Consider the following 24,849-nt stretch of genomic DNA (forward strand, 5'->3'; position numbering starts at 1 on the left):
TTCAGCGGTGTTCTAGGTGTGCTGAACGTCTACGGAGGAAATCACGTTCACCTGCAGATTTCCTCCACTTCAAATTTATGCTTTAAACATATAGATCTTCCCTTCACCTTGCCAAACAAGCCTATTTATGAGACCTTGATGGCACTTAGCAGCACTGTAAGTGACCGTCTGCTTCACCCCAAGTGTGAGAAGGAGCGCTATCGTGTTTCCTTCCAACCGCGATCAGGCTGAATAATCTACATCAGACCTAGCGAAGATCACTCCGCACAGAAAACTTAGGGCTAGTTCACACGTGAGTATAAGGGGAGGTTTTTGACAGCGGATTTCGCGTCCAAAACCTCCCCTTATAATGGTGGTCTATGGAGACCGCCGGACTTCTGTTCTCCGCTAGCAGCGAGCTGCTGCTAGCGGCGAAAAGAAAGGACATGTCCTTTCTTCAGGCGGAAGCCGCGCAGGCTCAGCCGCGCGGCTTCCGCCCCCGGCAGCTCCCTCCTATGTCGGCTCATTCATTTGAGCCGACAGCAGAGGGTTAAGCCGCGACAGCGATGGTCGCGGCGGGCGGGTTTTGACAAGAGAGAGACGTGGCTCCCCGCGTCTCTCTCTCTGTCAAAACCTGCGCGGGCAGTTCACGTGTGAACTAGCCCTTATAATTAGGAAGTCTTCCTTCTTTCTTCTTCTGTTCCTTAGCTACTATGGACTCCTAGTATATCTTGTCTTCTCAGCTTATTTGTGTCTACTTCTGTAATATATTACTGTGTATTATCCTGTATCTGTATTACTGTCCTGCTGTAACATACTGAAATTTCCCCACTGTGGGACTATTAAAGGATTATCTTATCTTATTTCACCACACTTCTCTCTTCTCTCTCCAGCAACCCTAAAAGGCCTTTTGAAAGTTTTCACTCCTTACTCACAGCCAAGGTGCAGATGCCATTCACAGACCTTAGTGAGGATGACCCGGTCACTTATTTCCTGATGGATCTTATCAATTTTATCATGGAAATTACTGCCCAATCCCCCAGTGACATTAATTCCCACACCTACCATAGTACTGATTCCCTCACCAACTGCACTTAAGACTGTCTTTTCTCATCTTTTGAACCTGTTACAGAAGAGGAAGTCTCTCAGCTACTTTCTTCATCTCGCCCTACAACCTGCAGTAGTGACCCCTTCCCCTTCTCCAAATTCTGTCGCCTGTAGGGCTCGTAACAGCCTATTAAAAAAAATAAAAAAAAAAAAAAAAAACGCGGCTGTCACGGGGCCCCCTAATAGCCCGGGCCATGTGGCAGCCGCCTCCGCTGCCTCTACGATAGTTACGCCACTGTAGCAGATGTATATATATATTTATTGTGAAAAAAACAGTAAAACAAAAAAAGATTAAAAGTGAGTGTTGTCCATGACTACCTTTTTTTTTTTCTTTTCTTTAATATGATGCCGGGGAAGGTGAAAAAAATGTAAAAAAAAAAAAACCCATACTCATCTGTACCCAGTGTTCCGGTGTCTTCCAGCGCAATCTGGTCCTTCTGCTCCAATGTTTTCTTCTTGTAGAAGTCCCCATATGACTGCTAAAACCAATCAGAGGCCTCAGCACAGGACGTCACAATCTGCTGTACTGTTATGGTGGATGTCAGGTCTTTATCCCCTTCCCCATTGCACTTTACTATTATGTTGCATAGTAATAGTACAGCGTTTTCATGGACCCCAAGAAAATCGTTCATCTGCAAAACTGCCAATTTATTAGTAAACATAGTAAAATATAAACCAATATAAATGTGGATCACCATAATCGGAAGCACTGGACAAAGTTGCTAGGTAATTTTTTAAGGTAGATTGGATGACGAAGGAACAAAATGGAAAAAATAATGATAGAGTTGTGATTTTTTTTTTCAAACAGACCCCACAAAAATGTTGATAAAAGCTAATCAAAATACTATATGTAACCCAAAATGGTACCAAATAAAAGTGCATGCAAAGAGTAAGCCACGGAATACAGGTAAGACTAAGTTTACATCTGCGCCTGCCTCTTTGGCACAAATTATTTTTTTCTCTAATTCCATCCCATTCTGAATTCTTTGCAGCTGCCACTGTTCGGGTCCATTCACACGGAGGAAAATGGCGCTTTATTTGGCGCTGAAAAAAGCCTCCCATTGATTTCAATGGGTTCTGGTAGCTTTTTTTTCCACTAGCGGAATTTGCTAGTGGAAAAAAAGCTAGCGGAATCCATTGAAGTCAATGGGAGGCTTTTTTTTTCAGCGTGGAAAATTCAGCGCCAAATAAAGCGCCATTTTCCTCCGTGTGAATGGACCGACCATTATTGAGCAATCAGGGTAGTTACTTTTGGTGCCTTATGTGCTACTAAAGCTAGTTTCACATCTGCGTCAGAGTCCACCGCAGCAGAAACCCGATGGACCCCATTATAGTTTATGGGGTCTGGAGGTGTTCGCGGTTAGTAGCTGTTTTACCAATGACAAAGAGCCCAACACAGGTGTGAACCTAGCCTTAACCTTTTCGCTGCCAAGGGTCACTGGAAATTTTGCACCTCCAGTAGCCAGTACCAAGTGGCATTCTGACAATGCTGCAGGTGTCTACTTTAAGAAAATATATAGGTATGGGGGGGTTGGATGCTTTTTTAATGTTGCAATTTAGGTTTGATTTGTCCATGTCAAAACTGTGAAAATTGCTCTGGCTACTGGAGGTGCAAAATTTCCAGAGACCCTTGGCAGCGAAAAGGTTAACCACTTAATGACACAGGATGTACTATTATGCTCTGAACACATGGGACTAAATGTAATAGTACCTCCTGTGTTGACATCAGAAGCAGGTGATAGTTGCAACTGACAGCTAGCCCCCACTCCATTACCCCCAGTCGGAGATGAGCACATCAATGGGTGCTGTTAATTTTGGAACCAATATCTCCCCACTGTCAGAAATGTTGACCTAACAGCCTAATGTCCTTATTGGGCTGGGAAGAATGCCCCCCTGACTGTACTCTAATATAGCCTTGTACTTCCCTAACACGTCGGAATAGCCTTAAGAAAGGCTATTCGTCTCCTACCTTTAGATGTCTTCTCCAGGCCGCCGTAGAAATACCATTTTTTACCGGTATGCAATTGAGTTCTCTCGCAGCACTGGGGGCGGGCCCTAGCACTCAAACAGCACTGGGGGCATCCCCAATGCTGCCAGAGAATGCTCTAGCGCCGCCTCCATCTTCTTCAGGAGCATCCTCTTGTTGTGTCTTCTTCCGGCGTAGGCGGTGAAACTTGTAGGCTTGTAGGCCTCGGGCCTGGGCAGAGCCGACTGCACATGTCCACAGGCCACAAGAAAATGGCCGCTTACTTACTGTGTAAGTGGCCATTTTTCTTGTGGCCGCGGGCATGCGCAGTCGCCACTGCCAAGTTTCACCGCCTATGTCGGAAGAAGACACAAGAAGAGGATGTTCCTGACGAAGATGGAGGCGGCGCTGGAGAGAGTTCTCTGGCAGCATTGGGAACGCCCCCAGTGCTGTTTGAGCACTGGGGCCCGCCCCCAGTGCTGCAAGAGAACTCAATTGCATACCAGTAAAAACCGGTATTTCTACCCAACGGCGGCCCAGAGAAGTCCTCTAAAGGTAGGAAACGAATAGCCCTTCTTAAGGCTATTCCGACGTGTTAGGGATAAAAAATACCTTCTAAATGATAGGATGCCTTTAAAGAGGACCTTTCATGATCCGAGGCACAGGCAGTTCTATACACTGCTGTAAAGCTGACAGTGCGCTGAATTCAACGCACTGTCGGCTTTCCAGATCTGTGCACCGTGTAAAGTACTATCGGGGCTTTACAGTCAGAAGGGCGTTTCTGACAGTTAGCCAGGGATGCCCTTCTGCCCAGCAGCGCCTATCGCGCTGTACTGTGGAGTGGGGAGGAACTCCCCCCTCCCTCTCCTGATAATACTTGTCTATGGACTATTGTGTGAAACGCCCTTCTGACTGTAAAGTGCTACAGTACCGGGACCGATAGTGCTTTACCCGGGGCACATATCGGGAAAGCCGACAGTGCGCTGAATTCAGCTTTCCAGCAGTATATAGAACTGCCTGTGCCCAATCTGATGAAAGGTCCTCTTTAATGGGTTTGTCCAGACTCAATTTTTTTAAAAATTAGGTCAGGGAGGATGAAAAAAAAAAAACACACTCGGAGCGGGTTTACACCTGTGCCCGGTCTCCACTTTCAGGTTTCCGTCTTCTGCCCAAGAAACTGGACAGGAGAAGGAAACCGTCAGTCAGTTTTCAAACCCATTCATTTGAATGGGTTTGCAAAGTGTCCACCTGCCTTCCATCGGACACAAAGTCGGACATGCAGGACTTTGTGTCCGGTTAAAAAAAAAAAAAACGGTTTCGCCGCAGAGAGAAGACGCTCACGGGTGCTTACTGGCGGAAACTGAATGCCGGGTTTCCGTCTCCTGTCGGCAGAAGACAGAAACCCACGAAGCGGAGATCGGGCGCAGAAGTGTACCCGCCCTCACCTGTCCTTGATGTCTCCCAGCAGAGACCGGTCCTGCAGCTCTGATGTTATCTTCTGGCAGAATTCTCTGCCGCTCATGTCCACCAAGGCCAATCAGCAGCCTCAGTGAAGGACACGGGCATCACTACCCATGACGCCCCCGGGTCCCTTCCTTGAGCTGCTGCTAAATCAGTGGCCTCAGTGGAAGGGACATGGCATGTCACAGCCAGTGAGGACTTCTGACAAAAGAAGACAGCCGAGCAGCAGGACTGGACTTCACTGAGAGGACACCGAAGTGCTGGGGACAGGAAAGTATGTCTCTTTTTCATTTCCCCCCAGCCTAATTATAAAAGAAAAAATTGAGCCAGGACAAGCTCTTTCAGCGCTCTACTGTCAGGGGGAGCAGGAACAGGGGTGTTACTCAGAATCACAGCCTTTTCCTGCTCCTGCCTGACACTGCCCTCCTGACAGGAGAGGTTACTCAGCCTATAAGGTACCAATAACCACACTTATTGCTCAGGAACTGTGGGGACTGCACCATAATCACCTATTACATAATACAATGAGCTGGACTTGGCAAAGCTGATGAGAATGTGAACTGAATCTGATAATAGACTGGATGCACACAGACAAATCCTGATGGACTTGCTTTATGGCACATACAGTGTAATATATAATATAAAGGACTGAAACTTCTACTTCTTGTCGTATCCACTAATGACGTCAGCCAGAACTGCAGCTTTCGACCACGGCATGTACATGACATCATAGACCGAGGACAATTGTCTGTAGCTAATAATCTCCCCCTGTCTATAAGCAGCACTCCAGTATAACCTGCCTCTCTACTTCTTCACTACTACTCCCCAGTACGCATGCGCCCAGTCAACGCGGACCGTAAAGCGGTTCCTTTGCTGCCATGAATGTTGCGCGCGCACTCCCGCCACTCGTACGTCTTTTCTGATGTTTACCATCTAGTCCACGTGAACGCGCACGCCGCCCTCATCCCTCCCCTTGTTCCGTTCTGCCGTCTCCGCGCGCGGGACCGCTGATAGCCCCCTCCCCGGTGCTCGCTCCCGGCCGTGGGGGTGAAGGCGAGATTGAATGAGACGGTGGAAGGAAACAACGACGCAGCGGTGCGGCGGAGGCCTCCTCTTCTGATACTACAGCCATAGCTGTGCCAGACGCAGTGCCCGCTGGCGGCCCGGAGGGTGTGACAGCGTGTGTGTATGTGACAGAAGGCGGGGGGAGTGAGTCGTATTGTGTGTATCCCGGGGGTGCTCGGGGAACTGCTGGAGATGGAGGACAAGACGTTCACCAAGGAGCTGGACCAGTGGATCGAGCAGCTCAACGACTGCAAGCAACTGAACGAGAGCCAAGTGCGCACCCTGTGCGAGAAGGTGAGCGGCCTGTCACACTGGAGCCGCACAGTCATTCACATGGCATGGCTAGTGGTTCAGTAATGGGGTGTATGGCAGTGGCTGCAGGATGTCCTGTGCAGGGCAGCACACGGTGTGAGAGTCCTGACAACACTACAGTGTAGTCGGAGAAAGTTACATGCATGTACATACCAGGTCCTCAAGATGTCGGCACCATGGCAGAGGGATAACTTTATAGTACAACTGATGATCATTGATGGCTTTTACCATATTCCTACATGTATGGTAGGTGGAGCATTACCCCATTCCCTGCTGACAGCTGGCCATTTGCCTCATCACACTCCATGGAAACCTCTTAGCATAAAACTGTAGTGTGTGCCATGTCTTCAAGTGTTGCCCCATGCACACTTATTTTTAGGATTGGTTGGGAACCCAGCAGTATCAACCCAACACGTTTTAGAGGAGTTGAACAGGCATACCCTCTTGGCTGATCTTATCTAATTAAAGGGGTGTAGTAAAACATGTCTGACTTCTTTACAGAGAGCCACACCTGGCTTCCAGGTTCTGTGAATATTGTACAACCCTTTAAATGGGACTCCCGCGCAATACTCTAGACCCTGGATGGTTGCTTTGATAATACGACCGCCCCTCTGTGCTCTATGTCAGTTTGGGCAGGGGAGTATATCTGGACAAGCCACAGCCAGGAGACTTCATAGGGGATATTTATGAAGACACGCGTATTCAGTGTCAGTTTTCATATCCCCTGCACTGGTGGTGGTGGTGCACTTTATGAAGAGGCACACAACTTTTCATAAATCACGTGCACCCTCCACGAAGCTAAACACGTTCACTGAAATCTATGCCAGATTGTATCTGGTGTACATTCAGTAAACTGGCATAAATTATGATAAATCTACTGCCACGCCATGCCCCATTCCTAGTGGCATGGGTAGTGCAAAACAGAAAAAGCTGCATATTTTTGTGAAAAAAGTTAGTGAGTTGTACATGAGAAAATTGGCATTCATGGCATAATTGATCTGCCCCAATATGCCTAGGTGAGCCCACTCATCCTCTCCGAATGATAGTAGTGAGAAAAAAAAGGCTTGCTCCCAACATAGTAGCATCTCATACACTCTGCACCTGAATTAGATGTGATGATCCTGTTAATGCTGTTGACACACTGAGCTCTTCAGAAGAGTATGGATAACTAGCTGTGTGACCTGTGACCTATGTTGCTAAGCCATGTGTTGAAAATATTGGGGATAGTCCTGAGTTAAAGGGGCTTTCCAGGTAAAAAAAAAATCAACAAACCTTTTAACTTTTAAATCAACTGGAGGTATCGAAAAAAAAAATCATATATCGTCTGTTCCTGCTGATCCAATGTTCTTCTGCTCCGCCTCAGCAGACCTCAGGAAGAGGACCCGTGATGTCACAGGGAGTGACATCACAGGCTCTTTCCTGATTGGCCTCAGTAGAACTCCGAAAAGAGACCTTAGAGAAGCTGCCGGAGCAGAAGAACCAGAAGGCATGGGAGGACACCAGAGCATCGGGGACAGGTGAGTGTGAATTTTTTTTTAGTACCCCCTTTAAGCACAAGGGTAGCCATGGTGCTCGTCATACACTTTTCCAATAAACATATAACCAAAAAAAAACAAACTTTGAGTAGATGTTTTGTAGGTAATATTTTGATTTATAGAGGAAATTATCAACAAACCATCCTACTGAAGAATTTTGAGCACATGAAGATTTAGGGCCCGTTCACACGGTCACAGAGGGGGTGGATTATGGTGCGGAATTCATGTCATAATCTGCCCCCTCACAATGGTAGTCTATGGAGACCGCTAGCATTCTTTTTTCTGCTAGTGGAAAAAAGAAGCTTCATGACCTTTTCTTGAGGTGGATTCCGCCTTAGGGAGTCAATAGAAGTGAATGGGAGGTGGAAACCACGTCAAGGTTTTTTACGGTCCATTCTCTGTCTGGGAGGGGAAAACCACCTGGCATTTTCTGAAGCGGTTTTTACCAAAAACTGCTCCAAAAAACGCCTCAAGGTCCAAAAGCCGCTTCCTAATTAGGAAGCGTTTTTTTTCGGACCAAATTACACCACGTGTAATTCACGTGTGAACTTAGCCTTAAAGAAGAACACTGCCCCATTGAGAAGGTGATTACCAAATTCTTCAACTTTTTGAGGAATGTCACCATGCTGAAAAGTGCCCAGAACTATTTTAAAGGGGTTCTCCAACACTGAAGTTGCAGATAGAAAGCAGCCTCGTTCATTTCTGTGGTCCCATACACACCTATAGTTTACTGATTGGTGTCTGGGCCGTAGAAACGATCTGTTAACAATGGACTGAGCATTACACTCAATATTACGTATTATTATTATGCAGTATTGAGAAAAATAGTGAAGTACCATGTTAGCCACAAAAAAAAAACACAACTTGCAAGATTTGATACTTTTGTGTCGAAAAAACAAGTGCTGTTTGTGTGATACCTTTATTTTCTAACCAGAAAAATTACATTTGCACGCTTCCAAAGCGCACAGGCTCCTTCTTCAGGTAATTTTTTTTTCTTCTATTTTTCTGCTAAATGAGGCCCCTATCCTGAGAACGATTTGTTGTAGGGGTTCAAAACTTTCATTTTCCTGAAGAAGCCTTTGTGCTCCGTAAGCTTGCCAATGTCATTTTTCTTGTTAGCCAATAAAGATATCATACCTGCAACACTTGTTTTTTTGACGCAGAAGTATCAAATATTGCATTAGAATTATTATAGTATCATTTGGTTTTTAGTTTCTTTACAATGTGATTTTTGTTTTTTTTAAAAAAAGTGTTGCCTAGGGAAAAAAAAAATCATAAAACCTTGTTGACAATTGTGTTGACAGTCTCAAAAGAGAATTACAAAGCTAGGAGAGCAGCAGGTTATGGAATGTTCCTTAAACAGAAAGTTGTCATAGGGAAATGTCTTGTAAGTCCTAGTGGCATGATTTTAGAAGTATTAGTGTCTTCTACAAGGTATAATAAGGAAAACTCCACATACTATGCAAGATTCATTCTTCAGGTTACATGCTTTGCAACTTATATTGTGAAATCTTCTTTTTTTTTTTTTTTTTTTTTTTTGCGCAGGAGTTCTTATTGCAAAAACTTTTGTGACTTTAGCCATGCACTGGCCTTCAGCTGTATGTGTATAAAATTCTCTGAAATGTTACATCCACTTTGCAGTGTGTGTACACTTGCTAATTGTAGGGGGTTCCTTACTTGTAAGGCTAGGTTCACCCTAGTGCTCAGTTTCTGCCCTTTGGGTCCATATGGGGATATATGGATTCTGCCTGGTTTCTGCTGACTTTGTACTGAAATCGGCAGAGAGAAAAGTCCTGTTTGCACGAATGCTATTGTGAACTATGGCTTAGCTGCTGTTAGTATACACTCACCGGCCACTTTATTAGGTACACCATGCTAGTAACGGGTTGGACCCCCTTTTGCCTTCAGAACTGCCTCAATTCTTCGTGGCATAGATACAACAAGGTGCTGGAAGCATTCCTCAGAGATTTTGGTCCATATTGACATGATGGCATCACACAGTTGCCGCAGATTTGTCGGCTGCACATCCATGATGCGAATCTCCCGTTCCACCACATCCCAAAGATGCTCTATTGGATTGAGATCTGGTGACTGTGGAGGCCATTGGAGTACAGTGAACTCATTGTCATGTTCAAGAAACCAGTCTGAGATGATTCCAGCTTTATGACATGGCGCATTATCCTACTGAAAGTAGCCATTAGATGTTGGGTACATTGTGGTCATAAAGGGATGGACATGGTCAGCAACAATACTCAGGTAGGCTTTGGCGTTGCAACAATGCTCAATTGGTACCAAGGGGCCCAAAGAGTGCCAAGAAAATATTCCCCACACCATGACACCACCACCACCAGCCTGAACCGTTGATACAAGGCAGGATGGATCCATGTTTTCATGTTGTTGACGCCAAATTCTGACCCTACCATCCGAATGTCACAGCAGAAATCGAGACTCATCAGACCAGGCAACGTTTTTCCAATCTTCAATTGTCCAATTTCGATGAGCTTGTGCAAATTGTAGCCTCAGTTTCCTGTTCTTAGCTGAAAGGAGTGGCACCCGGTGTGGTCTTCTGCTGCTGTAGCCCATCTGCCTCAAAGTTCGACGTACTGTGCGTTCAGAGATGCTCTTCTGGCTACCTTGGTTGTAACGGGTGGCTATTTGAGTCACTGTTGCCTTTCTATCAGCTCGAACCAGTCTGGCCATTCTCCTCTGACCTCTGGCATCAACAACGCATTTCCGCCCACAGAACTGCCGCTCACTGGATGTTTTTTCTTTTTCGGACCATTCTCTGTAAACCCTAGAGATGGTTGTGCGTGAAAATCCCAGTAGATCAGCAGTTTCTGAAATACTCAGACCAGCCCTTCTGGCACCAACAACCATGCCACGTTCAAAGGCACTCAAATCACCTTTCTTCCCCATACTGATGCTCGGTTTGAACTGCAGGAGATTGTCTTGACCATGTCTACATGCCTAAATGCACTGAGTTGCCGCCATGTGATTGGCTGATTAGAAATTAAGTGTTAACGAGCAGTTGGACAGGTGTACCTAATAAAGTGGCCGGTGAGTGTACATCGTAATGACACGGCACATTAGTCAGCTCCCAAAATCTTCCTATGGGTTTGTTCTGTGTGCAGTGTACATCCCGTGCATGTGAATGTAGTTTCATGAGCTCTGTTAATATATTGGAAAAATAATGTGCCCTGTTGGTCGTTTTGGGCACAAAAACTTAACCCCTTTAAATATCAGCGGGGCTAATCCTTATGCAGATCCTTGGCAATGGAAATGGCAAATATGCAGCAGGAATCCAAGGGTTTATCCTTAGAGTTCTCCTTCTGAGAAGACTTGAATATCTATTCTGGGTGTCATTGAAGTTTTGGCAGTGTGGGGAATTTTGCAGCTACTTATCTTAGTGGTAGATTACTATGCATGGCCAATGCCATGGTAAACCATCACAGGCATGCTTGTTTAGAATTCCTTGGTCCAACGTAGGTAACTGGACCTGTCTTCCAATGACAAATCCTGTTGGCTGTTCATCTAGCAGAAGCTTCTGGATCTATTTATAGCGCTCTTTGTTACGTTACACACTACGTGAAATTTTTCGTTGAGAATATCTGGGACTTCCTGGATGATTTGTAGCTGTGTCCTTGTGAAGTTATTCTGGCAGGGCAACCACTATTGGGAACACTAACAGTGATTCCAAATCTTCATTTGGAAGTAATGGCTCTCATTAGGGGTTGATTGAGTTGTACAATGGTGGGGTAATGCTTTCTTTCAGTGACCACTGTACTCTGGGTTCTGTCTCCATCCCTCAGTAAGTTGTGAAACATTATAATGGGTATATTGTTGTGGACTGTATAAATGGGTAACCCCCAATTCTGCTTGCTTTGAAGCCAGTTAAGAGCATCAATCAGCTTCTTTTGTAACACTAGGCTCAAGCTAGCGTTCGGCTTTCTGCTCTTTGGGTTCACTTGCGGACTCAAAAATAGGAAGGCTAACCTGCTTAAAAAGCGATTACCCATGGAAACTCGTGGACCCCATAGACTATAATGGTGTCCCCTAGGTTTCCACCTGAAAAATGCAGAGAAAAAAAGTCCTGATTTTAGGACTTTTTTTCCGCATTTTTTTAAGCGGGTTCAGAAATGGAAACCCCAAATGTATAGTGAGTGCTAATTTGAATTTAGACTAATGCAAGAAAGATGAGATTGAATGGGTGGGGGGTATAGTGGTACTTATAACAGATCTCCAACATTTTAAAATATAAACACCAGATATCTTCTGCATTTGTTTACAGGATCTGCCACACCACCTCCTTCTCACCTCATTCCCCCCTCCTTCCTCTCTCTCTCCCTGCATCCCATACACCCCCTCCCTGTCTCTCTAGCTATCCCACCCATTACTAGCCCTTCCCTTATCTACTCAGCCCAAACCCCCGAACCCATTATATACTTATCACTCCTCCTTCCAGTCTTTCTCCTGCGGGACGGCCCATCCTTCTTTTCTGATTCTGCCGGTGCACTATTGTTCCAGCTCTGCTCTGTACTGTACAGCTGATGATCCACCTTGATGATCTTTGGATTATCGGCTACAGTGCAGTGCTGGGTTTATAATGTGCAATGGCAGAAAACAGGGAGGAGCCATCCTGCAGGAAGAAGCCTTGAAGGAAGAAGATGGGTAAGTATGATAGAGTAGATGGGGTGACCGCCCCAGGGATATGGGTAACTATTAGAGATGAGCGAGTACTGTTCCGATCAGCCGATCCGAACAGCACGCTCCATAGAATTGAATGAATGCACCTGGTACTTCCACTTTGATGGCGGCCGGCCGCTTATCCCCCCGCGTGCCGGCTACGTCCATTCATTTCTATGCGAGCGTGCTGTTTGGATCGGCTGATCCGAACAGTACTCGCTCATCTCTAGTAACTATATATTTTTGATAAGTTATGTTATTTAGAAAGTAGGCGGGATCTATGATGAGTCGAGTTATTTCCCAGGTAGTTCAGGTAGCAATCACATCTCTGAAAAAATTCTGTTCCTGGGATATTAAGAAATAATGCTTCTGATTTGTCAGCATTTACCCTAAGGCCTGAAATAAGTTCAAAATTGTGTAGTAAACTAAATAAATTGTGAAAAGTAGTCTGTGTGTGTGGTGGGATTGTCAATAGGATATAATCTGCAAATAAGCTAATCTTATAGGAGTGGGAACCCTTCTCAAAGCCTCTAATATCTGGGTGGGATCGGTGTTCTTTGCTTATTAGCTGGAACTTGTGGAGTCAGAATGAAACCAACTTGGTCTCTGTGGACAAAGTCTGGCAAACATTGGTTAATCCTCTGGGCTAATATAGTCGTCAAAAGCTTGAGGTCAAGGTTAAAGGGGATATAGGGCGGTAATTCTTATTGGCTAATAGATCATTCTTAGATTTAGGTATAACTGGAAATAACTCTGTTTGGGTCTTTGGGCAAAATGAGTACTTGTCCTGCTGCTCTGGTAGTTTCTTCCCGCAGAATCCCTTGCCCCACGTGACAGCTGAGGTCAATGAGTAGCTATAGCATCACTATCTGTGATGTCCTGTGTTCTATACTTAGGCCACTGATTGGACTATCAGTGGCCTAAGGAAAGGGATTCGGTACGTCACATCCTGGACAACCTCTTAAACCACTGTAAGCTGTCCCTCAGGGCTGTAGAGTGGCGCCGGGAGGGGAAAAAAGGTTTCAGCTCTGGTCTGATGATAAAACAATTTACAATAATATTATGCAATTATTTTATAATTAGATGCATAGTTTGTGGCATATTTACTTTCTAAGACCTGGTTCACATCTGCGTTCGGTATTCCGTTCAGGGAGTCCGGTTGGGGACCCCCCAAACAGAATACCGAATGTATTGACAAGTGGTGAGCAATGAAAGCACACGGACTCCATAGACTATACTGGGGTTCGTGTGTTTTCCGCGTGGTGTCCGCATGAATGATGCAGAGAGAAAAGTAGTTCATGAAGTACTTTTCACTCCACATGACTTGTGCGGACAGTGCACGGAAAACACATGGATCCCCATTATGGTCTATAGCAGGGGTAGGGAACCTTCGGCTCTCCAGCTGCTGTGAAACTACAACTCCCAGCATGCTCCATTCACTTCCATGGGAGTTCCCAGAACAGCAGAGCCAGTATGCATGCTGGGAGTTGTAGTTTTGCAACAGCTGGAGAGCCGTACGTTCCCTGCCCCTGGTCTATAGGGTCCGTGTGCTTTCATAAACTCACTGCTTGTCAATGTGTTCAGGGGGTCCCCAAGCGGACTCTCGAACGGAATACCGAATACACCTGTGAACCAGGCCTTAGGATTTCAATGACTGGCTTGCTTTTAATGAATTCAAGTGTTTTTTACTGCTTCTGGCTGACTATGGCCATCAGGTATTTATGAAGGATTGGAGTTGGTGGTTTGTCCTACCAACTATGCAGGGCATCCCAGGGACACTAAGGACAAAGGTAAAGAAAAGGCTCCATACTTTCATAGGGGGCTTGTGGCCAAGCTCTGCCATATCCTTATGTTACAGCTTAGAATTGTCATTTGGATATCCTGATGGAAATGTGGAGGAGAAGGTGCGGAGGGCTTTTCTAGAGGTTGAACAGCAATGGACTTGGTCTTCTGCTGGATATGGAAGAATCTCTTTCCTCTCCAATAGGTAACTGAAGAATCTCTTTCCTCTCCTGTCTGGGTTTGTCTTGCCTTGAAATTTCTAACCATAGACAGAAGAGAGATCTAGTCGTGCTCCCTCTTGAACAGTCAGATAATACGTGCTTGTTCCTGACTTGAAGCTCTCCTTACTTAGAATAAATGTGATATTGTGTTGTCTCAGAAGTATTTATAGATTTAGGCAGTTCAGTGAGCTCCATGACAACCCATATGCCAGATGCATGTGCGCTCACTGAGCATAGACGGCTCTACTGATACTATTTTCTGTCTTTCTCATAGAGATAGTCGCTCAGTGTCCTCTAGGAGTGGGTGAAAACACTGTCCTCAGTTTTCACGTCTTGGTTTTGTACCCCTTACACTTATTCATAGGATTTTTGACTGGCCATAAATTAATGGTAGCCAATACATCTAAGAGCAAACTCTGTAATCTTATTGAAACTGTCCTGTGTGGGGGTGGGGGTGCTGACTCTACCCTTAAAGGGATTCTACCATTAAAGCATTTTTTGTTTGTGTGCATAAGATGTCAGAATAGCCTTGAAAAAGGCTATTCGTTTCTTACCTTTAGACGTGGTCTCCGCCGCGCCGTTCCTTAGAAGTACCGGTATGCAAATTAGTTCTCCCGCAGTGATGAGGGCATCCCCACCGCTGCCAGAGAAGTGTCTCCAAGCGCCGCCTCCTTCTTCGTCCGCCGCGTCATGATCAATGTCTTCCGGCACAGGCTCGTAACTTCGAGCAGAGCAGACTGAGCAGGCGCACAGGTCACGGGAAAATGGCCGCTTGCACAGTATTGTTAACGGCCATTTTCCCGTGGCCTGTGCACCTACGCAGTCTACTCTGCTCTGCTAGATTACGAGCCTGCGCCAGAAGAAGACATTGAACATGACGCGGTGGACGAAGAAGGAGGCGGCGCTTGGAGACACTTCTCTAGCAGCGGTGGGGACGCCCCCATCGGTGTTTGAGTGCTGCCCCCCCTTCCCCATTGCTGCGAAAGAACTCATTTGCATACCGGTAAAAACCAGTATTTCTGAGGAACGCGGCGGAGACCACGTCTAAAGGTAAGAGACGAATAGCCTTTATAAAGGCTATTCCGACGTCTTATGCACAAAAAAAAAATAGTTTGACTGGTGGAATCCCTTTAAGGCAGATGTATGATCTCCACATGTCCTTTGTTCTAAGATAAGTCACTGGCAAAGGTGTCTGGCAGCAGTTTATTCTCTAATGTATAGCAGGTATAGCTGATGGCCAAGTGAGTGTTCCGCCAATAGCTACTAAATGTTATGTTGGTTTAGAATGGAAAAACAGTCCAGGATTATTCAGATTGTAGGATTGATACTGGAGATTATAAATGATATTCCATGGATATTTTACATGTGGGTCTCTTCCTCTAAAACTTCTTTACAGGCTACTGTCCCTGGCCATGTATTACTTGGTTACCTATTCTTAGTCTGTGTGTCCTGGTGATATCACAAACCATTTATGCATGCTGGCCGTGATGATTTTAGACAGTAAGTACACAAAGATAAAACCCTAAAAGATTGTGTGCTATCTATTTACTGTCCATTATTTTCACACACCCATAGTCTTGAATGGGCATCTTTGATCCTCATATCAGAGCATTGTTTTTCTACAGACTGTTATCTGTTTGTAATGTATGAAATTGTGTAGTTAATAAGTAGCGGTTACTCCAGATCGGATTACTACTTTCAGACAGCTTTACACAACCAAACTTACCTGGACACTAAACTAAAGGATTTAAGCCAACTAGATTTGTAGTTTCTAAATTGGCAGATTGTATTAAATGTTATCATTACAAAGTGTGTGCTATGTCCTGTGGAAATTCCTATATTGCGGCAATGCAACATTTTTGGAAGTGTTTTACGGAAGCAGCATAGTGAATGAGCTTTTGATCTCATCCACACATTGAGGAGCAAAATCGCTGTGAAAAAGCAGCTTCTTCAAAAACACAGCAGAGAAAAATGCAGTAAAAACTCATTGAAAATGCTGCAGCAAAAAAAAACAATCTCTTTGACTTGCTATTTGCAGACAGAATTATGAGTATAGGTTCATGGCACTGTTTCCAAATCCTTGCAATATAGTAAACCAATTTGGTGTGTAGAGCCTGTGTCATTATGTAGGGAAAAGAGAATGTAAGTCTAAAGTTTACACGAACATGTATCCCTAGGAGTATGATGGATAGATTAAGGTCATGAACATCAGACAAGGAGTCCTCCAGCAAGGGAGAGTGGAATAAGAACACATAATAAGATGACTTTTTAGGGTAGCCACAGGGGGCAACACAGAGAGAATATTGTGTTGGAGGAATGGCGCAAACACTGAAGAGAGTCCCGTTTTCAGCTCACCTGCCAGTAGAAGAGAAGCCCAGCCTCCAGTTTCAAACGATTGTCCAGGATAAAATTATACTTTGTCTAGGGCAGGAGAGGTGCTTAAACCCCCCCCCCCCAAAATATACTCCCCTGTCCCTGGTGCTCCAGTGTGTATGTGTGTGTATATGTATGTATATATATATATATATATATATATATATATATATAATGTGTGTGTGTGTATGTATAATTTTATTTTTACTATATATATATATATATATATATATATATATATATATATATATATATTTTTTTTTTCCCACGGCCTAAATACATTTATCATGGACAAACTCTTCAAGTGACCTATTAGGCAATCACTATTAGAGATGAGCGAACACTGTTCGGATCAGCTGATCCGAACAGCACGCTCCCATAGAAATGAATGGAAGCATCTGGCACGTACACTTTGCTGGCGGCCAGTCGCCTATAAGCATATTAAGGTTATTACATTCCTATTGGCTGGCAGCACACCACATAAGTTAAAGAGGACCTTTCATGGTCCGGGGCACAGGCAGTTCTATATACTGCTGGAAAGCTGACAGTGCGCTAAATTCAGCGCACTGTCGGCTTTCCCGATCTGTGCCCCGGGTAAAGCGCTATCGGTCCCGGTATCGTAGTGCTTTACAGTCAGAAGGGCGTTTGACAGTTAGCCAGGGATGCCCTTCTGCCCAGCAGCGCCTATTGTGCTGTTCTGTATGAGCGGGGAGGAACTCCCCCCTCCCGCTCCTGATAATACTCGTCTATGGAAGAGCACTGTGAGCAGAGGGAGGGGGCGTTCCTCCCTGCTCACACTCTACAGCGCGATAAGCACTGCTGGGCAGAAGGGCGTCCCTGACTGACTGTCAGAAACGCCCTTCTGACTGTAAAGCGCTACGGTACCGGGACCGATAGCGCTTTACCCAGGGCACAGCTCGGGAAAGCCGACAGTGCGCTGAATTTAGCGCACTGTCAGCTTTCCAGCAGTATATAGAACTTGCATAAAGCAGAATATATGCAGCTCTGACCACTGTGGAATGACCTGTATATGTTTTCACTGGATCTATTGAACGAGCAAATGGGCTGCACAAAGAAACCCCATCCTATTCAAGCTATGAATAAGGGACCCCATCCTTGTTCCCGAAACGCGTAAGCTTATCTGTTTTTTGTACGTGCCTGGATCCATGTCTGTACTATGTTTTTAAATTTTTGAAGTAAAAGTTATTTTATACAAAGTTTTTTTTTGAGTATATAGAACTGCCTGTGCCCAATCTGATGAAAGGTCCTATTTAATCTTCCAGCCAAAAGGGCACAAAATGATAGTTGAGCCATTGATAACAATGTAAAAGAGCAGTACTGGCAGATGTTGTGTCAGTATTGTGGAGCCCATAATCACATGAGTAGAGGGCAGAGGAGACAGCAACACTGTAAAATGTTCCTTATACTCACTTGGTACGGCACAGTACTCCCAGTACACCACGGAACAGCAGTATAGTGACACTTGAGGAGGACAGGTAGAGGAGAGAGCAGTGATCAGTTTCCTCTTTTGACTTGGAAGTGGATATGGCAGTAATTTAAATGGAGCTTTTATGACTAGCATCACTGCTTCTCATGAATGCTAAAGTTTGATTTTTTTAAAATCTAGAACTGGGTCAATGTACTGCTTCTCCCCGATTCTGAGAATCGGCTGTAATTTCAACAACTGGGTTGGGAAAACCAGCTGTGTCCCATTCCTATGTAACATTAATCTAATCTAGACTAAGCCTGCCTTCGGTTGTTATAAACTGCACTGGAAGTCCTGTGCAGTTTGTGAAGAGGCCTGTGATAGGTTGCAGAAGTCACCTGGCACAAATGGGACATCACTGGTGACCTCAGCCCAAAGGCCTGTAAACAGAAGACTGGAACTGCTGCCTCTGGAAATGGAGGGCCAAGGAGAGATACTGGCCCTATCCAAAGCATTTCTTAATATTGGTATAAATGAAAAATCAAAAGGAAAAACCGCTACATCTGACTGCATGTATATATGCAATGACTGCAACGGACAACCCCAGACTGTAAGGGCCAACAACAGACAAAATAGAAAAAATTATCGTCCGGCAATCAAATACTTAAAATGTAACTTTTACTTCATTGATATAAAAAACATAAACATGTTTCAGGAGCAAGAAAAAAAAGAGGAACAGCTTACGCGTTTCAGGACATGGTGTTGAGTCCCTTAGTCATAGCATACTAAATAAACCTTCAGACCATTCTTATATAGTGTGTATGAAGCCACACCTTTTTACCATTAACCCCATGATTACCGTCAGGTATAATTCACACAGACATGAATCTCTAGAATTTTCAATAATGACAGTTCCAAATTATGAATACATCAACCAATACTGCAGTATTTTGCAGTATTGGTTGATGTATTCATAATTTGGAACTGTCATTATTGAAAATTCTAGAGATTCATGTCTGTGTGAATTATACCTGACGGTAATCATGGGGTTAATGGTAAAAAGGTGTGGCTTCATACACACTATATAAGAATGGTCTGAAGGTTTATTTAGTATGCTATGACTAAGGGACTCAACACCATGTCCTGAAACGCGTAAGCTGTTCCTCTTTTTTTTCTTGCTCCTGAAACATGTTTATGTTTTTTATATCAATGAAGTAAAAGTTACATTTTAAGTATTTGATTGCCGGACGATAATTTTTTCTATTTTGTCTGTTGGTATAAATGAGCCAGAACACACCTTTATTTCTTTTCCCCGCCATTTAAACACCCCATCAGCACCCCATGCAATGTAATAACATGGTGCCAATGGGTTGTCATGCAGTTTGCTATATGTTCCACAAAAAGCAAATACTTGAAGGGATGCATTGATGGATTGCTAAAAATGGTTATGCTTCTGAAATGCTAACAAAAAAGAAAATCACTACATCCTTTTCTCACCTTAGAAGTAAGAGATTAAAGTATAAGGCTAGATTCACATCTGCAAAGAGGACTTTTCTCTCCGCCAGTTTCATTATAAAACCGGAAAACACAGGGCAGTCCCCATTATAGAGTATGGGGCCCGTGGGTAATTGCTTTTTCAGCAGACAGGGTCTATGTCTTTACCATGCAGGTCCGAACGCTAGTGTGAGCCTAGCATTGCTATGGTCTAAGCGGGGCGTTTTATATTTTATCATATCTAACTTTATTATAAAACAGGCTGTAACATTTTCCTTAGCAGCCCTCTATCTGAACTGTTATATGGGACAGCCTGAGTATATTTGTGTTGTGTGTATGGACAGCTTAAGCATTTACCAAAGGGGGATGGTCACTTCAAATGGCTGTATCTTCGGTTTTATACCACCTAGAAAATAAGGTTCTCAGCTTTAATATGATGCCAAGATTGAAGTACTAGCTGTAACAGAACCTGAGCCCTCACTAGTTAAAAACACAGTTGAGAATTTGAACGGGAAAGGGATTGTCCAGGATACTATTTTTTATTCCGTTTTTTTTTCCATAATTGACACTTATGGTACAGTGTATGTATTGTCAGCTTATATCTATGCTTATGCTTTCTATGAGCTCTCTCCTTTCTTAAAAGTTACAAACGAAAGCATCTTTTTTTTATTTTGCACTATAAAGGTGTTTTCATGGTTTTCAACAGTGCTAACTTATTGCTTGGATATGTTACCACTTTAAATTTATTGAGGGACCAAGCTCTTGGACCCCCAGCATTGCTGAAAATGAAGGGTCAGCAGCACTGTGTCCCCATATAAGTTTTCCAGAAGTGCATCCGACCACATGCAATGAAAGCAATGCATCCTTCAGTCAGACCATTCCAGGTTTCATGTGCTGTCCTGCTGCATGTCCCAGTGAAGTCATTTAGTTTCAGCCCTCTCACACTGACGGCAATAGCTTGGCTACTGCAGCTACCCAGGAGTCTTACTTTTTGCCTGTGTGGGCTACAACTACTACGTTGTGGACTATGAAAGCTACAAACAATTGTTTTATGAAGACTACACCTTCATATACAACCTTAAGTGCTGTGTGTTTGTAATAGTACAGTGCACATGTAACTCTGAGACACTGAGCTAGTTCAAAGCAGGAACTGATTGATTTATGACTCCCTCTCCCACTCACATTGGCAGAATAAAGAATAGGTATAAAAGATTTCTTCTATTGAAAAAGAAAATTGTTCCTCTAGCACCACCTGTTGCGAAGGTAACTTCTTATTTCAAGAAGATTTATGAAATGATCTGGGTTATAAATCAAACTGAAAAATGTTCATTCAAATTCTTGTTCATGTGTTCACTGGACAGTGTTTTAAGTCAGTCTTAACAGAGAACTCACAGCTGCAAACTTCTAGAAAGCAGGTTACTGCTGATGGAACTTCTAGGCCTCGGGCAGCCGACTGTGCATGTCTGGTGGCCACAAGAAAATGGCCGCTTACAATACTTCACATAAAAATATTATTTTCTATTCCCCCCCATAAAAATTTTAGCAATCTATACGTTCATCTCTAGTGATAATCTCATTTTTTTTTTTTTTTTGATTGGAGCTGCGACCTGGACAATGGGAAACGTCTATGTGACAATGCCAAAAAACTTCCTGGTTGTTCAGAGGGTATTACATAAGAATACCCCTCTAGTAAGGCTCAGGGAGGGGGGGAATTACATGATCCCTCTATGTGACAATCGGAGTGAAAAAGTATAGTATGCTCTCTGATTGATAAGAGAGGGGATAACAGGGACAGAAGTTACCTCCCCCCTGGGGTCACATACAGGTTACGCACAGAGATGACAATGATTCCTCACCTCTGTGCAGCTTGCAGGGCTCCTCCTCCCCTTCTACTACAGTTCACAATATGCTTCCCGAGACAGGAGGGGGGGGGGGCACTTTAGAGTCCTGTATCTCAGGATTGAATGGGCCTATCATAGTGGTTTAAGATTCATTTTAAAGATGAGAATCTCATCTTTAAATTACCAAGATCTTTATAATAGCACTTACAGTTATGGAGTGAATTGCTGTTAAAAACGCTGTCGGGCATTGAGGTCTTCAATGCCAAATAGCGTTTTCAACAGTGAATCTCCCCATAACTGATTGATATCATGAAGTTCTTGGTATCATTTTGAATGCTAAACCATTAAGATAGCCGCATCCAGTGCTGAGATATCGGCATTAGTAGTAATTAGCTACATCCTCTCTGTGCTGTGTGTGAGAGCAGGGAGGAGGAGACTGCCGCAGCCTGTGTTGTATATACAGAATACAGTGCACGGAGAAGGCTAATTAGCATATGAATAAAAACAAACTTATTCAAAATCTACTGAGGCAATTTACATACAAAAGGTAGGTGTGGAATAGCCTTTCTAAAGCCTATGCAAGGCCTCATTTTTCAAATGACATGTCACTGTATATGGCAATAACTTTGAGATGCTTTATCCTACACAAGTGATTTTGAGAGAGGTTTTTCATGACACATTTTACTTCATGTTAATGGTAAACATTGATCAATATTTTTGTATTTATTTATAAAAAAAATATAGGAAATTTGATTTTAAAAAAAATCGCTATTTTTGAAATGTAAAATGCTCTGCTTATTATACAGATAGTCATACCACCCAAATACATTAATAACTGTTATGTACCATATCTCTGCGTTATATTGGCTTAATTTTTCATTTTTACAAGGGGATAATGAAGAAAAAACACAGAACAGTTTGTTAAACAACTACTCCTGAACATGTGAATACCCCTTATGTGGTTGCAAACTGCTGTGTGGGTACATGGTGAGGCTCAGAATGGAAAGACTGTTATTTGACTTTTGGAGGGCAGATCTTGCTGGAATAGTTTTCCAGGGCTGTGTGCTGTGTCATATTCGCAGAGCCCATAAAGTACCAGTACAATGGAAACCCCTAAATAGTGACCCCATTTTGGAAACTACACCCCTCATAGAATTTATCAAGGGATATAGTTAGCATGTTGACCTCTCAGCTGTTTCACAGATTTTATTAGCATTGGGACCAAAAAAAGAAAAATTGTTTTCCTATAAACTGTCCCTTTAGTCCCAAATTTTTCATTCTTACAGGGGGTTAAAGAAGAAAAAGCAGGGGCAACATGGTGGCTCAGCAGTTAGCACTGCAGCTTTGCAGCGTTGGAGTCCTGGGTTCAAATCCTGCCAAGGACAAAACATCTGCAAGGAGTTTGTATGTTCTCCCCGTGTTTGCATGGATTTCGTCCCATACTCCAAAGACATACTGATAGGGAAAACATGTACATTGTGAGTTCTATGCGGGCTCATAATCTACATTTAAAGAAAAAAAAACAAAAAACCCCACAATTTGTTACACAATTTTTCCTGAATACGGCAATACCTCATATGTGGTCGTAATCTGCTGTACAGGTACATGGTGGGGCTCAGAATGGACAGAGCGTTATCTGGCTATTGGATGGCAGATTTTGCTGGAATAGTTTTCAGGTGCGATGTCGCATTTGCAGAGCCCCTAAAGTACCAATACAGTGGAAACCCTCCAAAGTGACCCCATTTTAGAAACTACACCCATCAAGGAATTTCTCATTTTTTTTGTGGGACCATCTGTGCTTTTTATTGATGCTGTTTTGGGGTACATATGACTTTTTGATCGATTTTTATAGCATATTTTGTAAAGTAAGATGTTGAAAAATCATTACCGTATATACTCGAGTATAAGCCGACCCGGATATAAGCCGACCCCCCCCCCCCCTAATTTTACCACAAAAAACTGGGAAAACTTATTGACTCGAGTATAAGCCTAGGGGGGAAATGCAGTAGCTACTGGAAAATTTCAAAAATTAAAATGGCCGAGTTCTTGGGTGCAGTAAGTGCTGGGAAAGGGGAGGGGGTGTTTTGGTTGTCTGTCTGCCCCTTCCCTGAGCTTGAGGACTGGGGTTTTTTACCCCCACTTGGAATTCAGCCTGGCTGAATATAGGGTATCTGCAGTGCTCCTATTAACCCCTTACCGACGGGATAGAAGCAGGTACCCTATATTCTGTAGACCGGGCACTTTCAGACACAGGGATACCTAATGCGTATGTGTTTCACAGTCATTTTCTACTTTGAGGGCAGGTTCACACCAGCGCCCAATCTCCGTTATGCAGGTTTCCATTTCCTGCCCGAGAAACATTCATGGGTTTGAAAAGTGTCTGCCGGTGAGCGTCTTCTGCTCTCCGCATTGAAACCGTTTTTTTGGGGTTTTTTAGTCGGACATGCAGGACTTTGTGTCCGGTAAAAAAAAAAAAAAAACGGTTTCGCCATGGGCAGCAGAAGATGGCTCACCCACAGACACTGAATGTCGGTTTCTGTCTTCTGCTGACAGAAAACGGAAACCTGCATAACTGAGATCAGGTGTTGTGAAACCCGCTTTATATGTATTCTACGGAAGGAGTGATTTAGAACTTTTATTTATTTTATTTTTCATATTTTAAAAAAATATTTTATTTTTTTTATTTTTTTTTTACTATTTTTTTTTTTAGCCCTGGCAGGAGTGCGGCAATGCTGTACATTAAAATCTGCAGAAGTACTTACGGTACTTCTGCTAGCAGGCCAGGAAGCAGACACGCCGGGTGCGGGCCTGAGCTCACGTGGCCACATCACCCGGCGTTTGATGGATCGGTGGGGGGTGGGGTTAAATATTGTTTCAGTTTTATTGTACAGGTGAGTATATACGGTACTTCTAGTGGTTGAAAAAAACATACACCGTGTAGGTTAAATATTGTGTGTTTTATTGTACAGGTTGTTAGATGCGGCAATACCAAATATGTTTTAATTTTATTAATTTTTTTTTATTTTTTTTTTTTAGTATAATTCATTATATATAGGAAAAGGTAATTTTCGGGGCTTAATAACTTTTTTTTTTTCTTTTTCTTTTTAAACACGTCCTATAAGGACACCAGAACCAGTGATGCTCTGAATGCTGGTTCAGTACTATAAACTGCAATTCACAGCATACATGTGTATTGCAGTCTATAGACCAGGGGTCCTCAAACTTTTTAAATAGTGGGCCGGAGGCAGAGCAAATCGCACAGACATCGGGAGCGGTGCCCTCCAATAGGTAAAGTGAAGTGTGCTCCATGGCCTAGCCCAAGCTCCCCAGGAACTTCATTATAAATGCACGCCTGCCAGCGTTGTCGGCGGGGCCAGACAGAAGTGCTTGGCGGGCCGCAGTTTGAGGACCCCTGCTATAGAGGAAGTCAGCCTATGCAAACACATAGGCTGACTTCCCGCTGTCCTGGCAGGATCAACCAGGTACTTTGGGGTCACTAGCCAGACCCCAGGCTGCCAAAAATGCAAATCGGCAGCTCACGATCTCACTGTGTGTGTGTGGGGGGGGGGGGAGATGGGAGTCGTCATTATTATATTGCAACCTC

General features: G+C 43.8%; 1 protein-coding gene across 1 annotated transcript in view; it reads left to right on the forward strand.

Annotated features, from left to right (window-relative positions):
* Positions 1–5,456: 5,456 nt before the first annotated feature.
* The window catches only part of PPP2CB (protein phosphatase 2 catalytic subunit beta), a 31,254-nt gene continuing 11,861 nt past the window's right edge, over positions 5,457–24,849 (forward strand). The window contains exon 1 of the mRNA XM_075283737.1: positions 5,457–5,872. Within this exon, the coding sequence (XP_075139838.1) occupies positions 5,771–5,872 (102 nt within the window). The 5' untranslated portion in view covers positions 5,457–5,770. The remainder of the gene's footprint in view (positions 5,873–24,849) is intronic.

This window comes from Leptodactylus fuscus, chromosome 1 (genome assembly GCF_031893055.1).
Source record: "Leptodactylus fuscus isolate aLepFus1 chromosome 1, aLepFus1.hap2, whole genome shotgun sequence".
Classification (NCBI taxonomy): domain Eukaryota; kingdom Metazoa; phylum Chordata; class Amphibia; order Anura; family Leptodactylidae; genus Leptodactylus; species Leptodactylus fuscus.